General features: G+C 36.8%; 1 protein-coding gene across 7 annotated transcripts in view; it reads right to left on the bottom strand.

The window, feature by feature from the left end:
* Window positions 1-23,211, bottom strand: part of STARD9 (StAR related lipid transfer domain containing 9) — a 107,481-nt gene that overhangs the window by 28,394 nt on the left and 55,876 nt on the right. For 6 of the 7 annotated variants that reach the window (XM_084521373.1, XM_084521372.1, XM_084521376.1 and 3 more), the window contains 13 exons: window positions 21,679-21,751; window positions 20,690-20,757; window positions 19,134-19,231; window positions 18,721-18,921; window positions 18,225-18,322; window positions 16,845-16,922; window positions 15,927-16,001; window positions 15,022-15,201; window positions 11,054-11,105; window positions 10,005-10,142; window positions 9,024-9,106; window positions 7,885-7,988; window positions 5,695-5,742 (listed from right to left, as the gene is read on the bottom strand). In XM_084521373.1, coding sequence (XP_084377499.1) covers window positions 5,695-5,742; window positions 7,885-7,988; window positions 9,024-9,106; window positions 10,005-10,142; window positions 11,054-11,105; window positions 15,022-15,201; window positions 15,927-16,001; window positions 16,845-16,922; window positions 18,225-18,322; window positions 18,721-18,921; window positions 19,134-19,231; window positions 20,690-20,757; window positions 21,679-21,751 — 1,296 coding nt within the window. The remainder of the gene's footprint in view (window positions 1-5,694; window positions 5,743-7,884; window positions 7,989-9,023; window positions 9,107-10,004; window positions 10,143-11,053; window positions 11,106-15,021; window positions 15,202-15,926; window positions 16,002-16,844; window positions 16,923-18,224; window positions 18,323-18,720; window positions 18,922-19,133; window positions 19,232-20,689; window positions 20,758-21,678; window positions 21,752-23,211) is intronic. The other variant, XM_084521374.1, reaches the window with a different exon arrangement.

Genomic DNA, 23,211 nt, shown 5'->3' on the forward strand with positions numbered 1-23,211 from the left:
CTATTCAATTATCTTTTATTGCATGGTGCAGTCAAAGTACAAACTTTGTCACTGCCATCTGCTAAATGGCTTGTGTCTATTTGAGACCTACAGAAACAAATCACAAGAATAGGCAGCTCCAAGATCCATTTGTCCTTGGCTTGACTGCTAAGATGCCAACAGTCTTTGATTTGTATTTGTTTCTCTTGGATGAACAGTAATCGATGCCCAGGAAACAGGACTGGGACACCTAGTTTCATATTCACCTGAAATAGGTTTGAACTGACATTTTACTGATGCCCTGTAAGGCTCCTGTGGCTGTTTCATACCCAGGCTGTTTGGTTGTTTCTACTGACACCAACCGCTGGGGGACAAACTTAGAGGTTAAAGGTGGTCTGGTTAACTAAAGAATTATCCCTTTCTGAATATAAAATGAAATCTGAAGAGTTTATTTTAGAAAAAGCTCCCATGTTTTTAATAAAAACATGGGGGAGGCTTTCCATAAATGAGGATTCAAGGTTATGTTCTATATTTTCCAATATATATGCAGTAGCTAAACTACTAAATCAGTAACTGAACTACCGATCTGAGACAGAAGACCCCTCTGATTCTGGAGCACTTACATCACCTCTGTGCTTTCATGCACTTAGGTTGCAAGGTCTTCATGGCAAGGACTGCCTTTGAATACTTATGCACTACTTATCCTAAGAGAACCTTGATGTCAGCTCTTGCCGATACATTAGAAGTAATAAACCTTAATAGCAATTGTACATGTGAAGTCTATGCACAATGCTGATGATGGGGTAGACTTCAGCCTCTTTTGCCAACATATAAAAGCTCTGAGTCCTATGGTGGTAGGACAGCTGAAAAATCTGAATCTACATTTGTTACTGAACATTTGCATGACCTTGGGAAATCACTTAGTCTGAGACACATGTGAAAGAAGCAAAATACATTCATCCAAGAGAAGTGAGGAGAATCCATTAACCTTATCAAATATTAGAAAGTCAAGTATTAAAAGAGCTGATTTGTATTCATTTAATATTATCAGCAGCATTCTGTATGAGATTGAGGAAACAGAGTAAGTCGTTGCCAATAAGGATGAAAAGCGGAGTTTGGTAACAAAACAGTAGACAAAGAATTCTTGTTTTGCATCTGTTTACTAAAACTACATAAAATTCCTTTTACAAAAACATCTTCTGTTCTTAACCTGAGTTTTTTCTTGCAGTCGTCCTATCATAATTCAAACTGCTTACAAATTGAAAAGCAGAACTTCTAAGTATGTGAAAACTCAATGCTGCATTTCAATCGTAAGACCTCAAAACGCTCGTGGGGGCAGTTAGGTAACAACTATTTACAGGTGGGAGAGAGTAACAAGCTCTTCCCATACTTTCCAACAATGTGGAAAACATCCCACAGCCATTATAACGAATCAGGGAATAAGCATTGCAAACAACGGACACAGAAGTGTGGTGTTTGCTGTTCTCAGCAGCACTAGTGTATTCCCTCATGTATGGGATAATAGCTTTTTGCTGATCTGACATGAAATTGTAAGATCCTTTCCAACAGGCATGTGTGTTTGCACATGCAGCAGATGCTGGCCAAACTAATGTTATTACTGACAGCTCCATACTATGTCTACACCCCATATGAGCCAAGAGTACAGATGCACAGCCATACTTCACTTTAGATCTTGGAAAAGAAACACATCACCAGCAACCACAGCAACCATTACCATATGATTACTGCCATGTTTTGGTAAGGTAGCTGGATGGAATGATTCTCTAAGATTGAAGTTTCTGTAATAAAAGGTAGGTGGATTGTCCCACTGCTGCTGAAGGTATATATAGAAATTGCAGTTCTGCTGCTATTTCAGTGCCTCTTTGCCTCATCTCCTAATTTTTAATAGTACAAAACAACAACCAGGCAGGGTGGTAGGGACAACTCTGAATACCAACACTGAGACTGAACATCCAACAGCTTTTTACAAAGTCGCTTCTTACGATGGTTTTCTCAAGTGGAAGAAAATGATAATGAAAATTGATGCACAGCCGCTTACATAATACAGGTATTATGGCACAAGATGGAATGTTTTCCCTCTGGTTGTGAGCTTACTGACCATGAGGGTAAAACGACTGGTTGGCTTGGGGTACAGATCTGTCTCTCACAGAAACTGCTGAAACCAAGAACATGAATCGAGAATGCTTCCTCCTTTCTACCTTTGAACATGCTATGTCATGTCAACACATCCTTGCTAGTTTGTAGAAATACCACCACAAATGAAACTCAAAAAGGAGGTGACAATGGCCCCAAAAGAAAATAATAGATTCACACATACACAGTGGCTAAATCACCTAGTAGGCAATGTAAATAACAGTTTTTGTAGCACATATTTGAATGACTAAACTAAAAACAAATATCAATTCAATTAACATAAGAATATAGTCATATTCTGAAATAGGTGAACAAAATCACTCATTTCTTTCATCTAAAATGTCTTAAATAAGATGTACTATTAAATTAATACTTGAAATACAGAAATCCTATGATAAAGGAATCAAGCACAGATCAATTTCTGCTACTGCGTATGTTCCTCCCTTCCCATAAAAGCAACCTGCGTTCAGTACAGTTATAGCAGGAAATAACCTCGGGACAAATGTAAGACAAACAGCTTCGTTTCTGTAGACACAGACATACATAAAATCTTGGTTTCATAGGACCAGTATACTCTGGCATACAGCATATAAAAAAAGAAACCCTGCATAAAATTTCATAAAAGCATGCACATTTCTAGGTGTACCAAATGCAGCAAGAAGTGTCAACAGTTACCCCTCCTCCAAGTAAACCTTTTAAAATAGCAATTAAAATTACAACAGCAAGATAATAACCTTAAAATAAACATAACAAATTACAGAGAAAAAAATAATCATATTATACCAATATTGCTGGATTGTTTTTCCATCTCATTTTTCTCTCCACAAAGTTTGCATGACGCATGCTAAATGAACCATCTGTAAATCCACATTTTTTCCAGCCTGTTTTGTCGTCAGCTCTCCGGGATCCTATTGTGCAATTCTCCTCCCCTCTTCCCCAAACACTTCTACTGCTGATGCAGAGGCTGGCGGCTCCTACAGCATAATGCAGTTTTCAGTAACTATGGCAGCAAGAGCTCTGTGGTGAGGCAGAATGCTTTCTGCAACAAAATCTTCAGGCTCAGACAGAGAAACGCAAGTGAAAAAAAAAAATAAAGAAAAAGCAAGGAACACTTGCTAAGAGCTGTTACTTGTCATTTTTCCCTAAAGAAAACATCGGTCAAGCTAGCATCCCAGTCCTTCTGTCTGCCTAGTATTGAAGTCAATTTTTCTTTTACTAATGATTTTTTCCAGGCGGAAGAACAGTTAATAAAGCAGAAGAAAAAAAAAAAAAAAAAAAAAAAAAAAGATGTTGGCAAGACCTTTTGCATATTTGCAAATCCCAGCATTGTGAGCAATCACAAGCCAGGGTTACAAGCCTATCCACTGATATATATTCCCCCGCCTTGCTCCATCCTCCCCCTCTCCACACGTGTCCGATCTGGGGCCCTTCCCGCAGGGTCTCAGAGCATCACAGCAAGCAGCTGCATGGGACCAGCAGAGGAGACTGAGTACATCTGCTTCTGCCTAGCACTGAGGCTCAAACCTCTCCCTTCTCTTCCCTAAAGCAAAGGGAAAAATGATGCAGGAGCTACGAAGCAATGCCACTGGCACAATTCAAAGCAAAAGTTGGGGGGTGAGGGGCAGAAGTGGAAACCAGAAATCAGTAAGAACATCCAGCAGTCAGAAACCTTTGGAAGTAAGGGACCTTTAGAAATATGTACACAGAAGAATCCCATTCAGCGCAGTCACCATCAGGCAAAATATTCATATTTTTGATTAGCTTATTTGCTTACAAGTTTTGCTTGCTTTTTAGCTTTTCCACAAAAACAAAACAAAACAAATCAAAACCTCCTTTTTTCTTTGCTTAAACCCCAAAACAACAGTAAGGCAATGACTTGGTTAAGGCAGTCCTTTAAATACACTTCTAAAACAGACTTCTCTTTGGCAAGGAATCACAGGCACAAGACACAGACACACACTCCAGTAAAGGTCACTGCTGCATTGCTAAATTCCAGTTCAGCTGTAACTACAAGCTATCACAGGCTACCCCTTATGATTTCATTTATATTTAGAATTAGTTAATACCCCTGCTAAATCACGCTTTTGCTCTAAGTTCTGGAGCTGCTGTAATTGACATAGTGACATACTAATATGACAGCGTAATAGTTTTGTGAAATATTTGGGGGATCTTCTAAGGGTTGCAAAAGCCTTCTTTAACTTGCATTTATACAGCAGTTTGAAATTCTCAAGTGATAGCTATTAGTAAGAACACAAAGTATTATTTTTACAAATACTAATTGGACTAGCTGCACCATACCAAATTAGCTGTTGTGTTCTCCAGTATCAGCCTTATCTATGGACACTATTTCTTTCCAATCCAGTAGGATTTCCCACGTTCTTAAAAGCCATTTTGTTTTGAGTCTTGGTATTTTCAGGGAGAAGCCTTAAACATATTCCAAGAAACTACAATTCATTCTGTGTACTGCTGTATCCCTGGGCTCTAATGGAACTACTCCATTTTTTTTAATTATTATTATTTTATTATTTTATTTATTTATTTTTAATCAGACTAGTAAGACAACGGAAATAGAGTTTATAGTTATATGCAGTATGGTATTAAGGCAACAACAGGAGCAAGAACCTCATTATCTACTTATGTGTGGTGATGCTGTCACATGATTGTTGCCAGTCACAAGCCTTCCATGTGTTTGCTGGCCTCCAATAAGCATCAAAAGTGTGAGGTGCTGGGCTCTTTTGGGAATGTGAACAAGTAGCCAAGTAACAAGCACATTGAACCCTACCTCTTTTCAAAGAAAGTTTCATGCCTAAAATTTTAATAATTGGGTTCAATGGTAAAAATGTGTTCCCTCTCTCATTTCTGAAAATATTTTAATATAAAATTAGAGCTTGAACAGGCAATTCAACCTAATGAAAGCAGATGAAAAAAATAATGTAATCATACTGACAGCACAAGAAATGAGATTATAACTGATGATTATGATAATGTACATGTCAATATGTACTGAAATAAAAATTCCAGAAGAAAGCAAAATACCACCAGTTCCTGATTAAAGAGTACACAAATGCATGGAAGCCCAACAATTTCAGAATGATTTTTGTGTGCAGTTGCCATGCCTCTTTGCATAAATTGACCACATTCTGCACTAGAAATTCCTTGTTTGGACTCTTACATAAAGCTATTTTCTTCTCAACAGTAGAGAAACCAATTTATCTAAGGAATTTTTGATATACTAATGGGTAAACACAATACTTACCACTGACATCAGATTTATAGTAAATCCCACGGCAGTTGTGATTTTAAAATACAGATTACATGTGCGACAAATGTGCAAAATATTTGCACAAGATATAATATGAAAAAAAACATGGTTGCAGAGACTTGCTTGTCATTCAGCTGCAAGTACAGATTCTTGTTTCAACATAATAAAATCAAATCAAATTTTGGAGCCTAGTTTGCTTCTTCTGCAGGAAGTCAGTGTATCACAGAAGAAAGGCAAAGCTAGAAGGGCCAAAAAAATTCAGCATGATTTAGACACATCACTTTAAATAGTTTTCTCACCTTATTTCAGGAGAACATTTGTTTTCTTTACAGTTTCTACATTTTTGACTGTAAAAATAAAAATAGGAAATTACAAAGAGATTCAAACAGAAGGCAAAAGAACTTCATTGAAGACTATTAAACACAGAGATGATGTTATATTTTTCAGTGGGGGAATGCTCTGAGATACAGGCCGCTAGCAGCTGGTAAAACATATATGAAATGCTAAATGTGCAGGTGCGTGCGTGTGTGAAATACTAGGTGGAATTTTATTTATTTTTACTGTTTCAGCAAATAAGCACTCCACGTAGTCCATTCAGTGCTATATTACTGTTCAAAGTACCTCAGACACACCTTTCAGTACTTGATATTGACTCTTTGCAAAGCCTAGACATTTTAAGTGACTTCATTTTATTCTCATATTACAGATTTTAGGCTAGATGTCTTGCTCATAACTAGCTCCATCAACAGAACTACTTGTCTGGACAGAAAGACAGGCTCACTGGTTATTGTAAGAGAAGAACAAGTAGATCAATTCCATTTACATTTGCTAAAAAGTAGTCAAGGGAAACAAAAAAACAAAAAGACCAATGGATTATATCAACTGAAAGACAACTATTTTTAGACGTAATCTATAGCTTATTTCTCTAACAGACGGACATTTGTAAAAGTAATGTGAATGCGATACCATTATGCTTCTCATTTTCATTGAAGTAATCATTTGAAACACTCTGGCTAAGTCTGAGCATAATGTTACATTATCTAATATTTTTAAGTCCTGACCAATGATTAAAAAACAGATCAATACAATCTGAAATGTTCTTCAGTCCCATCAAGTTAAAAAGGGCAAAGTCTAGTGCACTGCTATGCTAAACTGTTCACAACACTTACGGATTTCTGCATATTTTTCTAGGACCAAAGTTCTATAATAAATGCTCCACCTCTGATGTCTAAATTCATGTATGAGCAATGTGGTATCTAATTCTGACTGTCATTAGAAAATGACTTAAATTCTTCAAAATTTTTTCAAAGAAAATAATAGGATCTATGTGTATAAAATGTAAGTCAGTAAATGAATAAACTGAAACATTAAAATAAAATGAAAACAAATACCATTTTGTAGAAAGGTACCATTGCAGCAAATCAGAAAACAAATGCAGAGATTAGGCATGTTAAAGAGAGCACACAAACACACTACCCAAGGTGGAAAGCAAGCCACTTGAACAGAAGGATGAAGAGATGTTCAAAAACAGGGAAAAAATTTTATGCTTATAAAAATGACATGAGATTCTTCCCCCAGAAAGAGCAAGATTCCCAGTATGTAACCACACCAAAACACTCGAGCAAGAAGCAGAACTATCAACAGATATGAATGAGAAGATGGCTGTTTCTTGCCTTTGACAGGTCAATTGAATGTGCCAGGCTGAGAGGAATTAAAAGAGAAAAAGAACCCAATTACATTTAGTTCTCCTATATTCTGTTAATGTTACAAGCTGAAACACAAGGAGGTATCTTAACTCATTTCCCTGATATACATTAATCATTGTCTTCTTCACACCTACCCTCTCCTCTTTCAGGAAGCCTCTCTCATTAAAAACATACATTAGACATCATGGATATGAGCAGCTCTTCAACGCTTCGGAAGCCGTCTATGCCTTATTTACTGCTCAGTTTAAAAAAACAAAAGAGAATCACCACGGCACTCTGAGATGAAGGGGTCAACATGGACCTGAGCTGCAGGGAATTTATGAGCAAATAGATCTTCTGATTTTCACAATTAGCAAAGAAACTGAATTGATAATTATGTTGGCTAAATCCTGATTCATAACCAGAGAAGTCCATTCTGTGCACTGAAGTAATAATATTGCAAAAGTTATAGATTAGCTTGTAAATCAAAACAGCTATAACGCAGATGTGCAAGTGTACTGAATTAAGGCTGCCTGACAGTCTTGACCAAGGCATTTTCTTGATAGAGCATCGATATTCATTGTGCATCAATAAATAATTTTGAAGTTTATTGCTGGAATATCATAATATTTCAAAATTAATCAGTTGGCTAATGCCTTTTCCTGGACACTTTTGATTTTGAACAGCTGGAAACGTGATGGGACTTATTTTAAGTACAAATCAGTTTTGTCTAATTAAAGTCCTGTCCTCAGACATTGTTCCACAAGAGATAAAGTTTTGTTCTTTTTCTTTTTTTAAACTTACTTTTCAAGGGAAGAAAGGATGTAATGAGGAGAATGGGTGCAACTTCCATCTAAGTTGAGCCAGTCCAAAGCTCTGCAGCTCAGAATGGGTGGGATATCATTAATCTACAAAACACACAACACAAGAACAGGAAGAAAAAAATATCACAGCAGCCTAGGAACTTTCAACTTAGCAATAACACTGTTGCTGCTTACTGCTGTACTCAGTGCTGTATAACATGCAGGATATGCATAATAATCTCCTCTCACGTGAACTTAAAATCACACAGTTCTTCTTAGTCTTTATTAATTTGCAAAACTTTTGTTACTGAGTACATTTCTTTCTGTAGCTATGTTTTAATGTATAGCATGTTATATTAATCAAGAAATAAAGGATGAAAGCAAATGGAAATGAAGTCCTTATTTCAACTACAAAGATGAGGACAAAAGGACAGTTGAGCAGAATGTTACCACGTTAAAATCTGTTTCAAAAGGAATTTTCTTGCCAATATCAGTTGTTAAAATGGTTATGTCCTAAATCAGAAAACATACATTATTTAAGGTAGCTTTTTGAGCTATGTAGGGTGTTTTTTTAAGAACTATGTTTTATTTTTATTTTTTGAAACATTATTAAAATAGCTGACCAAATAACATCCTGCAGTAGTTAGTTCCTGTGATCAAGAAATATTTTATCTATTTCTGATGTATGTAACAACTAAAAGCTTTCAGGGCTAACAACACTCAAGCAGTTAATCCTGTAAATTTTCCATTTTTGATAGTATACATCATTTAGGATGGTGAAATGACAGTATATAGAGGATAATTAAGAAAATTATCAAACGTGGAAAGACTCAATTGGTCTTTTCATTGCAGCCGTCTGCCTTTCTGTTTCAATCCCACTTTTCGTCATGACTAGAAATAGGAAACACTGAATTATTCAGGAGATCTGCAACACTGTTTGCTAAGCACATCTGAAAGAAGCAATAGTATCCTCCCACAAAAGGTTGTGTCATTACAGACCATTAGATAGAGGAAATGAAACAAGTGAATATGATGACATTAAGAAATATTATCTACACCAGGCAGGCTTTTAAGATGGAAAATAATATGGAAAAATCAATAAAGAATTAGGACAGAGAAATACAAATCCTCAGAACTTACTGATCTTCTTTGCCTTAAGACAGCAGCTTCTGCTGGGTGATTGAATCTAAACTTATGAGACTTGCCAAGGACAACAAGGGCCCCTGTAAACAAAAATTAATTAGAAATTTACAGAGACACAATGCATCAAGCAGTTAGTGCCCTGAATATATAGGTTTCTAAACCGCTGTGTACAAACTACTGTGTATTCAAACCACTATCGAACAGCCTGTTAAAGAAAAAAAAAATAAAATGTTCTGACCAACAGCTTTATGACAGTCTCAAAGCAGAGGACTGTTTTTAAAATTTGCCACTATGGAACATCACAGCTATCATTCTGTAATGACAGTATCCAAACAAACTAACCTTGGGGACCTCTGCAAATCCAACATGACAGTGAATTCCCCATTCACACTAAAGACCAGCATGACTTCGTACAAAAAAAAACTAACGAATACATTGCTGGAAACTTGTTTTGATACTAGTTTTTTTAAGAATCCAGATCAATCCAAGATTTCAGTAACTAGCTTTTTTTATATATTATTTTTTTAAACAACCAAAAATATGAAAGCCTGATTTCAGCTGAGCTTATTCACCATATCCTATGACTCTATGGTTAGTGCTGGAGGTCATTTCAACCATATTACATAATTGCCCTAAAACCAACCAGAGATCTGCTGGCTTGGAGCCAATCTCCACTACTTTCCACAGCACTACCTCTGACTACAGATCTTCACTTTTCAGAATGATACAGACTACTGCTGCCAAAAGGCATCTTACTATGCCTTCACCTTTGTCTTCATTTTTGCTTTCTGTGGGTAGGTTCATTTGCTTGTACCAGTCTGGAAGCTACAGCTATAGCTCAAACCCTGTGGTGCTAGGCAGCTGCAGGAAATTGAAAGATGCATTTCTCAGAGCTGCATAAGCTTGGTAAATTCTTATCTCTAAATGCCAGAAATAGGTTGATTACAATGCATCACTCACAGAAAAAGCAAGCCTTACCTTGTGATAGACGACATGATCCAGTGACTTCGCATCCGTTCACAGTGCAGTGTGCGCCCTGAACTGGTCGTAAGGTTACAATCCCACAGATGTTGTCTATAACACAATGGTCCTTTTCAATCCAACGCCCCTGCAAAACTACAATATATAGTTCATTTTATTTCATCTGTTGAAGGAGTTGGGTTCACACTGTTTTCCTCAGAATGCAGTACCACGCAGTTTTACCCTATGACTGCATACTTCATACTTCAAAGAACTATTTCACTTGCAAAATGAGAGCTGCAAATTGTTGTCTTTGTTAGCCATGTACCAAATCACAGAAAAAAAAAAACTTGATTGAAACTGGAATTCTCTTTAGAAGTATTTCCAGTTCTGGAATATGATAAGCTACTTTCCGACTTGTAAACTGAAGCATAAATTCTTCTATTGTGCTGAATTTCCTTATTGCTATTTGGCATTCATTGTTTATATTTTGCTAATCCGTTGGAAGAAAATCATCAAACAGCCAAAGTTAACGGAATTAACCAAAGCAGAGATTCCAGATTTTCCAATTTCTGTAGAAAGTTTCACACTCTAGTATCATTTGTGGCTCTTCAGATTATGACTGTTTAAATTAAGGCTAAAAATAAAATGAAATAATAAATATTCTGATCATTTAGATTTCATATGTAAAATACTCTGTGTTCAAGGAGAGTTAAAAACATTTTGAATGTACCCTAATGACCTATGCCATTAGTTTATGACAGAACATACCAGGATTTGGATGTTGGACATAGATATTTCTAACTCTAACACAGCATTTCACAAGCATAAATAAAATTCTACAGAGACTTCAGTCATTTTCATTGATTTTTTTTTTTTTACTTCAGACAGCAACAAAAAAATAATAAAGATCTTAGCCAACTTATGTAATTATTCTTCTCTCCTTACCTTCTTCAATGAAGAGAAATGACGAAAAGAAACATTACCTAGCTATTATACAAATGAATGTAAACCACCTGCTTTGAACTGACTATATCATAAAATAACCTGTAATATCATTCTCTTACCAATGTCTTGATCTTGGTCTGAATCACTCCTTCCAATTTTGGTTGTTCCTTCCTAAAACAAGAAAACCACTAATATTAAAGACAGTTACTGAAGATTAATTCTATATAAGGATAAAAAAAAGCATATATATATATATTATGTGTATATAATATATATATGCTATATATATATAAATAGAAGAATATATCCTTAATTCTATATGAGGATTAGATGTACAGAAACTTAGCAAATACTTTAAATATATCACCTCTGAATGTTTGGACTGTTTAGAGCAAACTGTAGAAACTACTTTGTAATACTTCATCCTGCTGCCCCCCATAGAAATGCAATTACTTCTTATCCTGCAGCTATGGCAGCTTCTGTTACAAACCCAGTAGATGGAGTAACCCTCAGTCGATGATTTCTGGAATGTGCTTGTGACAAATATTTTGAATGTGAACACATGTCCTGATGCTTTGAACTTTTACACTGAGATTTGTTGTTTGCAGAAATGAGATAATTCTTTTTAAAAATAAGTACTCATGCATGAAGAAAGAAGTCACAAAATTACTATTCAGTTAATGTTTTTTTTTTTTTCTCAATAAAAATCAAGATATAAAAGTAACTGAATTCCTATTTAACAAGGCAACCATGTCAGAGAATGTGAATTCTTCAAAGTAACTACCTAAAGGTGAACTTTTTTCCAAAACATAAATAACATTTATAAAAAGTCTTCTTGGTGATTATGGCATATGGACATGTTCCTAAACTTGAACATTAAGTAACTTCACAGGAAAGGACCACACAGGCACAAAAGTCTCAAGAACAAGCAGATCAAAAGCACATTATCAGCCAGTGATGGGAGGGAGACAGTATTCTTATGGTACAGTGCAAATATCAACAGAACAGTGTCATTTAATCAATTCTATGAGAACATACTACCAGTAAAAGCAATGAATTTACTACTTGCCTATTATGTTACATTACTGGTTTTATCTTTCTCCTCAGGAAAACAGAGCAAGACCATTTCCCAGCCCTGAAAAGATACTATACTTGATTGTTATAAACTGATTAATATGCACTCTGAAACGATTTTAGTGGCAAGTCTGCAAGTAATAATACAATTAATTATGGTCATTAAGCTACTTGATTTTTATACTGTTATGAGAATAAATTAAATATGCTTTCTGCTCCAAGCATATTGTAGCCTAGATTTAAACATAAGTAAGAAGTAATCATCAGAAGCCTCAAGACTGGGAAAAGTAAGGATGATGCAGTTATAGGTAATTATGGGTAAATCATACTCATTTCTTGCATTTGAAGGGAAGGGAAGAATTACCTTTCAGCACCTCACAGAGCTTGAATCTCTGAGCAGTGGGGAGCTGAACCAACTAACAGAGCCCTCTGCTGCAAACCCTGCTGAGACCTCCTCCCTTTCTGGAGAAGCTGAAGACTGCATTGTGCCCGGTGCCTTCACAAAACCAAGTGAGCTAGCACCACATATTTTACACAAAAAGAAGTAAATTAATTCCCAGAACACCTCTTCATCAACTATCTTATTGACTAAGGAAGGAGATAGTTATTGTAATATCAAATATATATATATTTTTTTCCAATATGCTGAAATAAGCTTCTTGTAATTCAGAAAAGTATATTATGGTTGCTCATGAAATTCACAATAGTTAAATGCATCACAATTAGTGGAATGAATCTGGATGAGTTTAGGTACAACTGAAAACTGCAGCTAAGAGCAATGGTGCAGATAGTATGCAAGCAAACTAACTTGTTAAAGACAAAAAGAAAGCAGAACTAGCCATAAACAAGACCCATTTCAAGTTTTTTTTCAAATGCTATTAACTGAGCTAATAATTTAAATACTCATAGTCTTTCCTAATTACTATTGAATGTTCTACCTAAAAAACTGAAAGACAGTTGTTTCAGAACAAATGACTGCATAACTTCACCTTAATATACTAAGGTACATCTTCATAACTACAAGTAATTTTATGTTGTTTCTCTCTTCTGGCAGTGTTTCCTGACTAAGGGTGGAATTCCCAAAGCACTTTAGAGAAGCATAAAGAGGGAGATGACTTCCCCCCTTCAGTTTTTGGAGCACTCTAATTTACAGAAAAGTGGAAAAAAAGAGAAAATCATCTAAAATTATACCAACAAATCCTTATTTTTAAGGTCATTTAGGCTATAGAAAAAATACTTAATTTTGTTAACAAAAGCCAGAAAAAAAGAAATAGAAGCTAAGAAAGAAAGGCTCATTAAGCACCAGCACAGCATTGATTAATGGAATTAACATTATGGAATAATGAGAATAAAAGAGTAACAATGTCTGCTTTACATGATCTGAAGGCTGCTTCTCTCAGGAAGTACAAAATAAAATGCTGTAATACATTAAAGTCCTAATATGTAAGGAACTGCTAGTGTTTTACCTTCTTGCTGATCAGATGAAGGTAATAGACACCAGAGTCTAAAAGATGCAAAGCACAAAGAAAAGAAAAGGCAGCATCTAGAAGCAAAGAAAGAGGAGACAAAGATGTTAGTCTGACAGAGACACTGGCTAATGACTTTGGAAGGTGACTCTTCAAACTAGGCTTATTCGTTAAAATTAGTATCTTAAAATTACTTCAGGTGTTGTTAAAATTACTATGTGAAAATATTTACTGTTTCCACACTGACACAGAATGGAAAAACGTTTAAACTGTAGCCATTACTTTAAACTAATATTTCATGTTAATACAGAATGGAGTAGTAAATTTTAAGCATGTTGATCAGTGCAAGATGTTATTATTTGGTTCCTAATTATTACCTGGTACAATTTCTTTGTGCTGACATAAGACAAATTAGTAAGGTTTCTCTTTCAACATAATAAAGAATAGTGTGATTTCTGTTTCAAATATCTGTTGCTGTTTTTTAAGAGAAAAAAAAAAAAAAAAATCCCAAAACTGTATCAAGTGACATAGAACCTAGATTTGGATTCAAATATTTTATTAGTAGACAGATACACAACAAGATCAATTTCACAAGACAACTTCATTTAATAAATTGTTTGCTAATGAGTTTGCTAATGCTTCTCTGAATAGGTGCCCATCCACCATTCTTTTTATGTTAAAACAGCATCAATATTTTGGTAACTTCTATTGGCTTAAACAACATCAAAAAAAAAAAAAAAAAAAAGAAAAAAAAAAGCCCAGTTTAGCCCTTACTTAGCCCTGATTAAAAAATCACCTGAAACTAGCTAGCCTGGCCCTCATATCTTAAGCCACAACCCAGAGTAACACACATGCGATGCTATGAAAACTTCTTAGTGATAACAATTCCTTAAATGAGCAGCTATACAGCAAAGCATTTGCTATGAAGCCAGGACTTCCACCTGACCCTGGAAAATCTCCACTCAAATAGGATTACAAGTAAGTAGCATTCATGCTACACACCTAGAATCTACTTGGTGCACCTGATAAAGTGAAAATAGCAATAAACAGAAGTCACTGCCAAATTGGTCTAGTCAAAAGTTACCTTTGTACCTGATCTACAAATATACGAATATTCCAGTTGCAAGTATACAAGTACCTACTAAAATCTAGACCAGTAAATCTGGTACACTTTAAGCACCATCCTTTACCTTTTTACAGATACATACCTGTCCTCATGCTTTGTGAACAATCTACTAATTCTGAATTAGGGTATTTCACTTCGCTTACCACGCATTATCAAATAGTTTGCAAAGGCATTCATAAGAGGTGAACTTACTACTCCATGCATGAATTCTTGTCTGCCACCTCCATTTTCATTTGTCCTTTTCTGTTACTGTTCTCCTTTCACCTATGTATTTGTTCTTTTTGTGAATTGTGGCCTCTGTTTTTTGTTAGCTGTTGTTGTAAAGTCACCTTAACCATACTTACATTCTTTTTTTCTTTTTCCCCAAATAAAACATGTTTTTAAATTTAAAGGAAAAACAAGATAAGTGACATTATCTCACCCTGAGATGATATAGCACCACTCCTGTGCTGAGGATATCATCATCCATGGCCATTAGATGAGGTAAACTGGAATCTATTGTTACTCCAGCTTTTTCTTTGTTGATGTCCACACTGTATTCTTCCATGATGGCCTTCCTGTCCATCCACTTACTTGTCCAGTCTTTGGTCAGTTGCTCAATCTTAAATGAGAACAGGAGGAAAAACTCTTTCATTTAATAAGTAGTTGAATGTTTCTCATACATAAATTTATTTAGAAAAAAAAAAAAAAGCATAGTTTTCCAGTTACTGTATGTAAAATTTTTTCACCAGTTGCAGCGCATGTGTATTTCTAATTGTAGAACATTTCTGTGGCAACAAAAATAAGTTAAACCTATGCTACTACCTAGTGAAGCAGGCTAACCCACTGAATACTCACTCCTAAAATATCAGAAAGATGTATGATCATGCTAACTACTTATTTTTCCTGTCCTGAGAAGTTTAAGCAAATCTTAAAACCAAGATCTCCAAAACCTCTGCACATCACTGATGACTAAATCTTCATCATAATTTGGTGACTGTGCAATAATTTCCTTTAAATAAATTGGAGGAATTTAAACTTAGAAGACAAAGGGGTCATATAATGAATTACTGTGATATACTTAGACAGTTTTCAAACTAGAAATAGATTGTGCAGACTTAGTAAAATGCAATAGACAGCATCCCATTAGGGACACAAGAGACTCACCACAAATTCCTAGAGAGCATGCAACATGCATTAAAGATGGCAAATGCCTACATATTCAGAGCAAACATGAAAGGATTTGGGCAAACACATTTTCACTGTTATTTCAGAACTGTGGCAATGCTATCCCTTCCAATCCTGTGGAATGTAAGAGGATTAAAGCAGCATGTAGATCATACGCACCTTCATCTCATTCTGAAGAACCAGCTCGGTAAGATTTCCATCCCTGTCATCGCTCCAAGAAGGACTGGAATTCCTCTGTACAAACAACAGTCACAGAAATCTGTGTTGGTTTCCTTATTAACAACTGGCAAGCATGTTCTTTCAGTCTCCAAATTTCAAGGTGAATTCAGGAGAAGGGAAGACAAAAAAAAAAAATAGACATGCAATGCTGCCTACTCCTCTCTAACTATTGAATGCAAGTTTGGGGGTAAAACTGGTGAAAGTGCATTAACAGAAAGATTTCTGTGTAAATAAATCCTGGATTGAGGTTCTAGTGTCTTTCAGCAGAACACGCTCCCTGTGGCATGGAGAGCCAAGAAGATGTTATTCCAAAGGCAAAGACATAGAGTGCCAGCTGTATTGTGAAGACTCAGAAACACTCGTAACCTCTTTCGGAGGATCAGAGTGTGCAGGCAGGCTGAAACCTCCAAACTACTGTTGAGATCTACTAGTTCACTTTTTGGGGGAAAATAGGATTGCAACAAACTGGCAGAGAAATTACAGAGATTAACACTTTGCTGTCTTGGTGCTTGTGTATCCCTACAAACAAACATTTCTATTTCAAGGTATTGGTTTCAATGCATAACAAAGCCAGCCAACTCTATGAAAGACAGCAAGGAAATCCTTTCTAACCATCACACAAGTGCTTATACTTCAGGATTATCAATATAATGCCAGAAAAAGAAGAAATGTCCAAAATGCAGTTAGCCTGATAATTATCAGGAAATGATGCAGACATTTAATTTAATTTAAAATAACAAACTATTTAATTTTCCTCCAGATACAATAAATATGAAGATAAACAGATTATATGAAACTAAGTTACTGTAGCTACCTAGAATGCCATTAAAGCTCATGCTGGGAAGTGTTCCTACATACCAGTTCAAAGCTTATCAGCATAGTTTTCAATCTGTCAATTTCTTCTCGCAGTTCTCTAATCAGTCTTACATTTGCATCCTGAAACATTGAGACACAGATATTGGAAAAAACATTGTTAAAATAATTATAGCTAAAAAAAGGAATGCAGAGCTGTTCCTAGAGCCCAGAAGAATACTTTCAGAATAAGTACTGCTGTATAGGCAGTTGATGGGAATGAGCTTTATGCAGACAGTTTAGGATGATTGTCTCTATGCTGCCAGTGACATTTTGACTGGGTTCAGTTTGCTGTAAGGGGAAGAAGGCAACTACCCAAAGAGATGGAGTTAAGGGGCTAGTACAGATTTGTGTGAAAGAGCAGTGGGGAAGCAAGCTGGGAGGCTGAGAGGCTCTATGAAACAGGAGGCTGAGCCAGGAGGGCCGTATTTACTCACATGTGGCCTGTCAGAGTTGAGACTACTGCTGTGAAAAGCAGACTACTAGTGCTGTCTAAAAACTAGTTATAAGGCACTCTTTAAACAGAGAATGGAAGCAGTCTAACTCAAGAAGCTGAACAAATAGAACTTCCGCACAGAAGTCATGTCTTTGAAATTCATGGTATATAGAAAAAATACAAAATAATACTTTTAGAAAACACAGCCCTAAAGCATTTTAGTGTAGTAAATACACAAGGTTGCTTGAGTCACACAGGGGCAGAGACAGCATTCAGTTCCCCAAGGCAGCATCAGACTCTTCCTTTAACACCCTGCCACCTTTTAACTTGTGCAGTCTGTGTAGGACTCCTGCACAATCAAAGAGATGAATTTACCATACAGTCAGAGTTCACCCCTGGATATTCTGTGCAAAGAATGAAGCTGTGGTTCTGTGGCAAAACTTCTTCCTATGTATTAAAAAGCTTCATCATGATGTCTACTGAAAAGAAAACAAATTGAGACCACATAGGCTACCTTAAGCCTGGCAAAATTTTTGAATTCTTGACTTTGCAACCTTAACATTGTTCCTTTACCATGCCTGAAGGAAGTGCTGTAAGGTTACACATTTGTATTAGTACATTAAATAGTAGTGAATAATGTAATGGATTTGTAACTCCACCAATATTTAGGATAAAGACATAGGGTGAATATGCATGTCACAACAATTCAAAGGGAAGAAAGATGGAAACTGATGGAATAGATATGAAGAATGTAAAAAAGGTGTGAAATTCTAAATTATGTAAGATGCAAGCAAGGAATCAAATAATTTCTGTAATACCCAGTCTCCCATTTTGCTCCAGCTAGCATGAGAGAGAGGTACGAATTTTATTCAGAGAATAGGTATATTGAAGCTTACAAAATACACACAACAAAACTGAACAAGAATGAAAAGAGGAACTCAAGGCCTCACCTCATTCACTCTGGGCTTGTTAATAATATTTTTGGCATTTGAAGCATATCTCAAGGTACTCATGGTCTCGTTGTAGCTGGAACTGGCAGGAGAAATAGCTGCAGATAGAAAGCAAACACTGATTTTATTTAAAAGAAGTGATCAGTTTAAGCAAACACTTCAAAAATGGGGATGTTTTTCAGCTTGACTTTATAAAACAAAACCCAAAATATCCTTGGGGATTCATCAAGCTCACAGAAAATGACTTTTCAAACTTGTATTTATAAGTGAGTAAATCACATTAAATCAAAACTATGACATTGGAAAGACTCTTATGCTTAACTTCATGAACAATCAGCACACCTTTTTATTTCCTGATGTATCCTATGAAGTATTTATGAAAATCTTTATAAGGTCAGACTCAAAGTGACATAGCTGACTTTGCACCTCAAAAGAGATGTATTTCAGGGGAGTAATGTAGTGCAAAATGATAACAATGAAAAGAAATCAAGCTCACTGGCAATCATAATGGTCTTGGAGTTGCCCCCCAGACTGTCCTTCAGAAGCCAGGTGAGGATGGAGTCACGGTATGGGATGTAAGCTGGCCGTCTGGTCCCACTGACACTGCCTGTGGAAGGGCTGTCCACATGACTGCTCTCCCCTTCACTTGTTAGGGTGTTTATGCTCTGGCAGCTGCTGAACATCTGTGAATTTTGTGCTGAAGGAGAAATGCAACAGAGCACAGGAAATGAGTTATCTTTTTCTGTCATTACTATTTAATTTTCTTAAATGTCATTGCAGTTTATGAAGCCACACAGCTGTTCTGTTCAGCTTTTTATTGTAAATGTAAAGATTAAGATATAGCACATCGTGGTTGAGTCCTATGCTTTTATTGCTACTCTCGAATATAAAGAACTACTGTGCACTTACCTAAAGTGGAGATGACAATTCCAAGCGTAACCAATGACTTATTAATATTGGCACCTTCTGTAATTCGATCTTTACAGTAGCTGGGATTGGCTCTTTCACTGAAGCACACAAGCATGGGAAAGACAATGCAAACCAAATAAAAACGTTTAAGTATTAACACACAACATGAAAGCATCACACATTTTCCTTACACACAAGAAAACAGAAATAGCAAAGTGTACAATTAAAACAACACATTTTGAACACTTCACATGAAATATCACTTTCTGATTCAGACGTCCAAACAACCATCAGAAGAGGCCACTGGAACAAAATGCTGCTTAAGACCCACCAGAACTTAAATTCAAGACTGAACTGGGCAACCAAAGTTTAGCAGGGGTTCCAACTAAGAGACAACACACGTTACACAACCTTTAAGGGCTCAGTCCAGAATCTATACATCCCCTCATTACTACTTTCTCTGCTCAGATGTGCACGGGGATTTACGTTCTTGGAAAGGAAAAATGTCATGTTCTCCAACTGCTCTACAACTCTTCAGCACAACTTCTATCCTAATATTCTCTGTCACATCCATCATAACCACATGTATGATATCATAGAATGGGGTTTGGGTTGGAAGGGACCTTAAAGATCACCTAGTTATCACCCCTCTGCCATGAGCCCACTAGATCAGGTTGTTCAATACCCCATCCAACCTGGCCTTGAACACTTCCAAGGATGGGGCATCCACAACTTCTCTGGGCAACCTTTTCAAGTGCTTCACTATCCTCTCAGTAAAGAATTTCCTCCTTACACCTCATCTAAATCTCCCCTCTTCCAGTTTAAAACCATCCCCCCCTGTTCCTCATTGAAAAGTATAACTAAGATCAGAGACTTAGGAGCTTTTGAAACACAATATAAGTAGAGAGATAAGAATATTTTCCCATGCTAGGCAGCCATAAAAAATATACTCATTTTTTCTCTTTTCAAGCTCAGATCTGGTAATTCCACTAATAGCGAAAAGAAAAGGAAAGGAGAGGAAAGGAGAGGAAAGGAGAGGAAAGGAGAGGAAAGGAGAGGAAAGGAGAGGAAAGGAGAGGAAAGGAGAGGAAAGGAGAGGAAAGGAGAGGAAAGGAGAGGAAAGGAGAGGAAAGGAGAGGAAAGGAGAGGAAAGGAGAGGAAAGGAGAGGAAAGGAGAGGAAAGGAGAGGAAAGGAGAGGAAAGGAGAGGAAAGGAGAGGAAAGGAGAGAAGAGAAGAGAAGAGAAGAGAAGAGAAGAGAAGAGAAGAGAAAATTAAAAAAGATACAGGGTTAAGTGGAATTACATTAAATGTTTGCAACAGCAAAGTATTGGACCTTAGGACACAGGAATTTCTTTCCCCAATGAAATCCAGTACCCAGTCCAGAAGAATGGATGACAGAGACGACATTAGTTCAATATTCCTTGTTACCATATACAAAAGATGGACTTACTGTTGTGTTATTGAAGTTTTAAAATATTAAATTTCATATTTTAAGGCAGTACTACAGCCTCTTCAGATAAAGTTAGCTTTTTGCCATTTGGTGTATTGTTATTACCTGCCTGCAAGGTCCACTAAGTTGATCTTGCTTGCAATTTCAGAGGGGAGATTGTTCTCCAATATAGCCTAAAGAAAAAACATAAATAAGGAAGATTATTCTTCCTAATTCATTAATGACAATAAAATAGGTGCCTTCTTTTGTTTGAAATTGATTTGCACTTCTGACTCTGTCACTGCCTTTCTTTGTGACCTTGACTCACTGGCCATGTTCAAACCATTAGCTCAACAGCTTTCTCAGCTGACAGAGAAACTATGCTCTTACGCGGATTTCCTCTTGAAAAAAAAAAAAAACAAACTTTACTGCCTAGCGACTGTGAAAGCCTTTCTCGTAGATCTTGCACAGTTATTTTCCCCTAATGTATTCCAAAGGTCTTTTGTGAAACTACTGAAAAATATCCCCAAATGTTTTGTGATTACAGGATGTTAGAAGTGTGAGATAGAAAAGGTCTATTGGATCACTGAAAGACTTCCCTTCCTGGGAAGGATATAATTCCTCCAGAGAAAGGGTGCATTGTCTCTGAGAGGACTGGATGCCAAATGCTAAAGAGATGAGCACATCTGAAATGCTGGATAGATACAAAACTTTGGCATTAAACTAATGCCACATATACTTCAGTTAAGGATCCTAAATGAGCGTGACAAAACATAACTTCAAACATATCCACAGATCATTTTCACAGCATCCTAACAAGGGATAATGCATTTCAAAGGGCTGGGTAAAGCTTTAAACATTTCTTTTTACAGCAAGTCTTTGGCATCACTGCTAATTATGAGCTTGTATAAAGAAACAAGAATACTTCCGTAAACACAACACATCAGGCAGTGTAGGAAGGGTAATACATCTGCAGTGTGATCCAAAGGAAATCAGTAACAGTTTCCACCAAGATTATTACAAACAGCACAGAACAGTGACAATTAAACAATGCTCAACACATTGAACAATGCTTTTCATAGAGTGAAAAGGAAGTTGGATTATTTTTAGCTAACCTGAGTATAGTGGATGGTGAAGATAGCATGAGATCTGCTGCTGGCATTGTGGATATGTGTAGCTGCTGTAATTCTAGAAAGAAGAGCAAACCATTCAATTACATCAGGCTTATTTCCCTGTATTCAGACGAAGCACAAATAAACAGAGCAGAGTTGATGAAGATGAAGGAATGTGAAAATTTGATAATTCGGTATGCTGCATTCTTGGATATGATCACACAGTCACAGGACCTGACAGATAGAAACCAACAGTGAAGTTAAAGTTGGTTTAGCCTTCCAGCAGCACTCTGAAGAAATATCCCAAAGTGTCTTGCAGTACAGGCATAAGCGGTTGCAGGAGGGTAGAACACAGCAAAGAAGTACAGACAGTCATAGCCTCACACAGCTCACCCCAGACTTCACTGAATGTGCTGGCCCAATACTTTTTTCTTCATATTGTTCTCATTTTTATTTCTTAACCTTTCAAAGGATCCAAAAAGCTTCCTACACCATTTTCGGGTAACTCTTCTGTCACAGGGCTGCTGCAGCAGTTTTACACCATTAGAAGAGGCCAATGAGATTAGCAAGCCTACAAGTACCAAATGAATATTGTGATTCACTTGCATAGCGCTTGCCTTTCCCATATGGACAGGTTAGACCTCAGGTTCTAGCCCTCTGACCCATGCATTCTGGTTAGCAGGTACCAGATGCAGGAGGAGGAGCAGCAGTGGCACTCTTCCACTCTGTAACAAACTTTTGGAAATTCTACTTTCCTTGTCCATCTTGTCCTTGTTTGGACAAACCAATGAAAGAAAGGTTTTTCCCACAGCTGAAACCAAGTCACAGATCCTTTCCTTTGTCACTCTTGAAGTTTCTCTTGAATACAAAATTACTCATTATTGATTATCAGTTACGTGTGCAGCTTTCAGCATCAATTTTGTTCATCTTACATTGACAAAAGCAGGTACTTTTAGTAGCGGAAACAATGACTATGGGACCATGTCTTTGTTTTGAGCCCAGCTATCAGAGTACTGCAAAAATTAACTGCAGTAGAGCACAGCAGCTGCGAGCCTACCACAGGAGGCCAAAAGCAGAACTCTGTTTGTTACTTGTTGCTCCCTGCTTTCTACAACTTCACAAACGTGACCAGGCACTGCCAAAAGCTACAAGCAGTCTAATGCATCATAACTATAAATGAGCCTTAACTGAGGAAGCAGAAAAAGGTGAACTAATCTCCAAGATCTTGGAGGAGGAAGACAAACAATTAGGTAAAGGGCAGAAAACAGCAAACAGTTCTACAAAGGGCAGAGAGTACAGGGGAACAGCACTGAAGTTTATAAAGCAAAAGTGAAAGGCACCAGCCATATGCAAGGGCGTGATCTTTCCTACATAAACCTCCGGGCCATCATGCCCCACCAGCTCCTCTCCTGCCTACAGCCATGTGAGACAACTGCGATCTGTTCCCCACCCTTCTCCCCCTGTAAGAGCTTGCTGATTTACATGGGGCAGCACATGCCAGGCTGCAGATGTTTAAAATTAGCCAGACTACATTTA

The sequence above is a fragment of the Aythya ferina genome (assembly GCF_964211825.1).
Source record: "Aythya ferina genome assembly, chromosome: 5".
Classification (NCBI taxonomy): domain Eukaryota; kingdom Metazoa; phylum Chordata; class Aves; order Anseriformes; family Anatidae; genus Aythya; species Aythya ferina.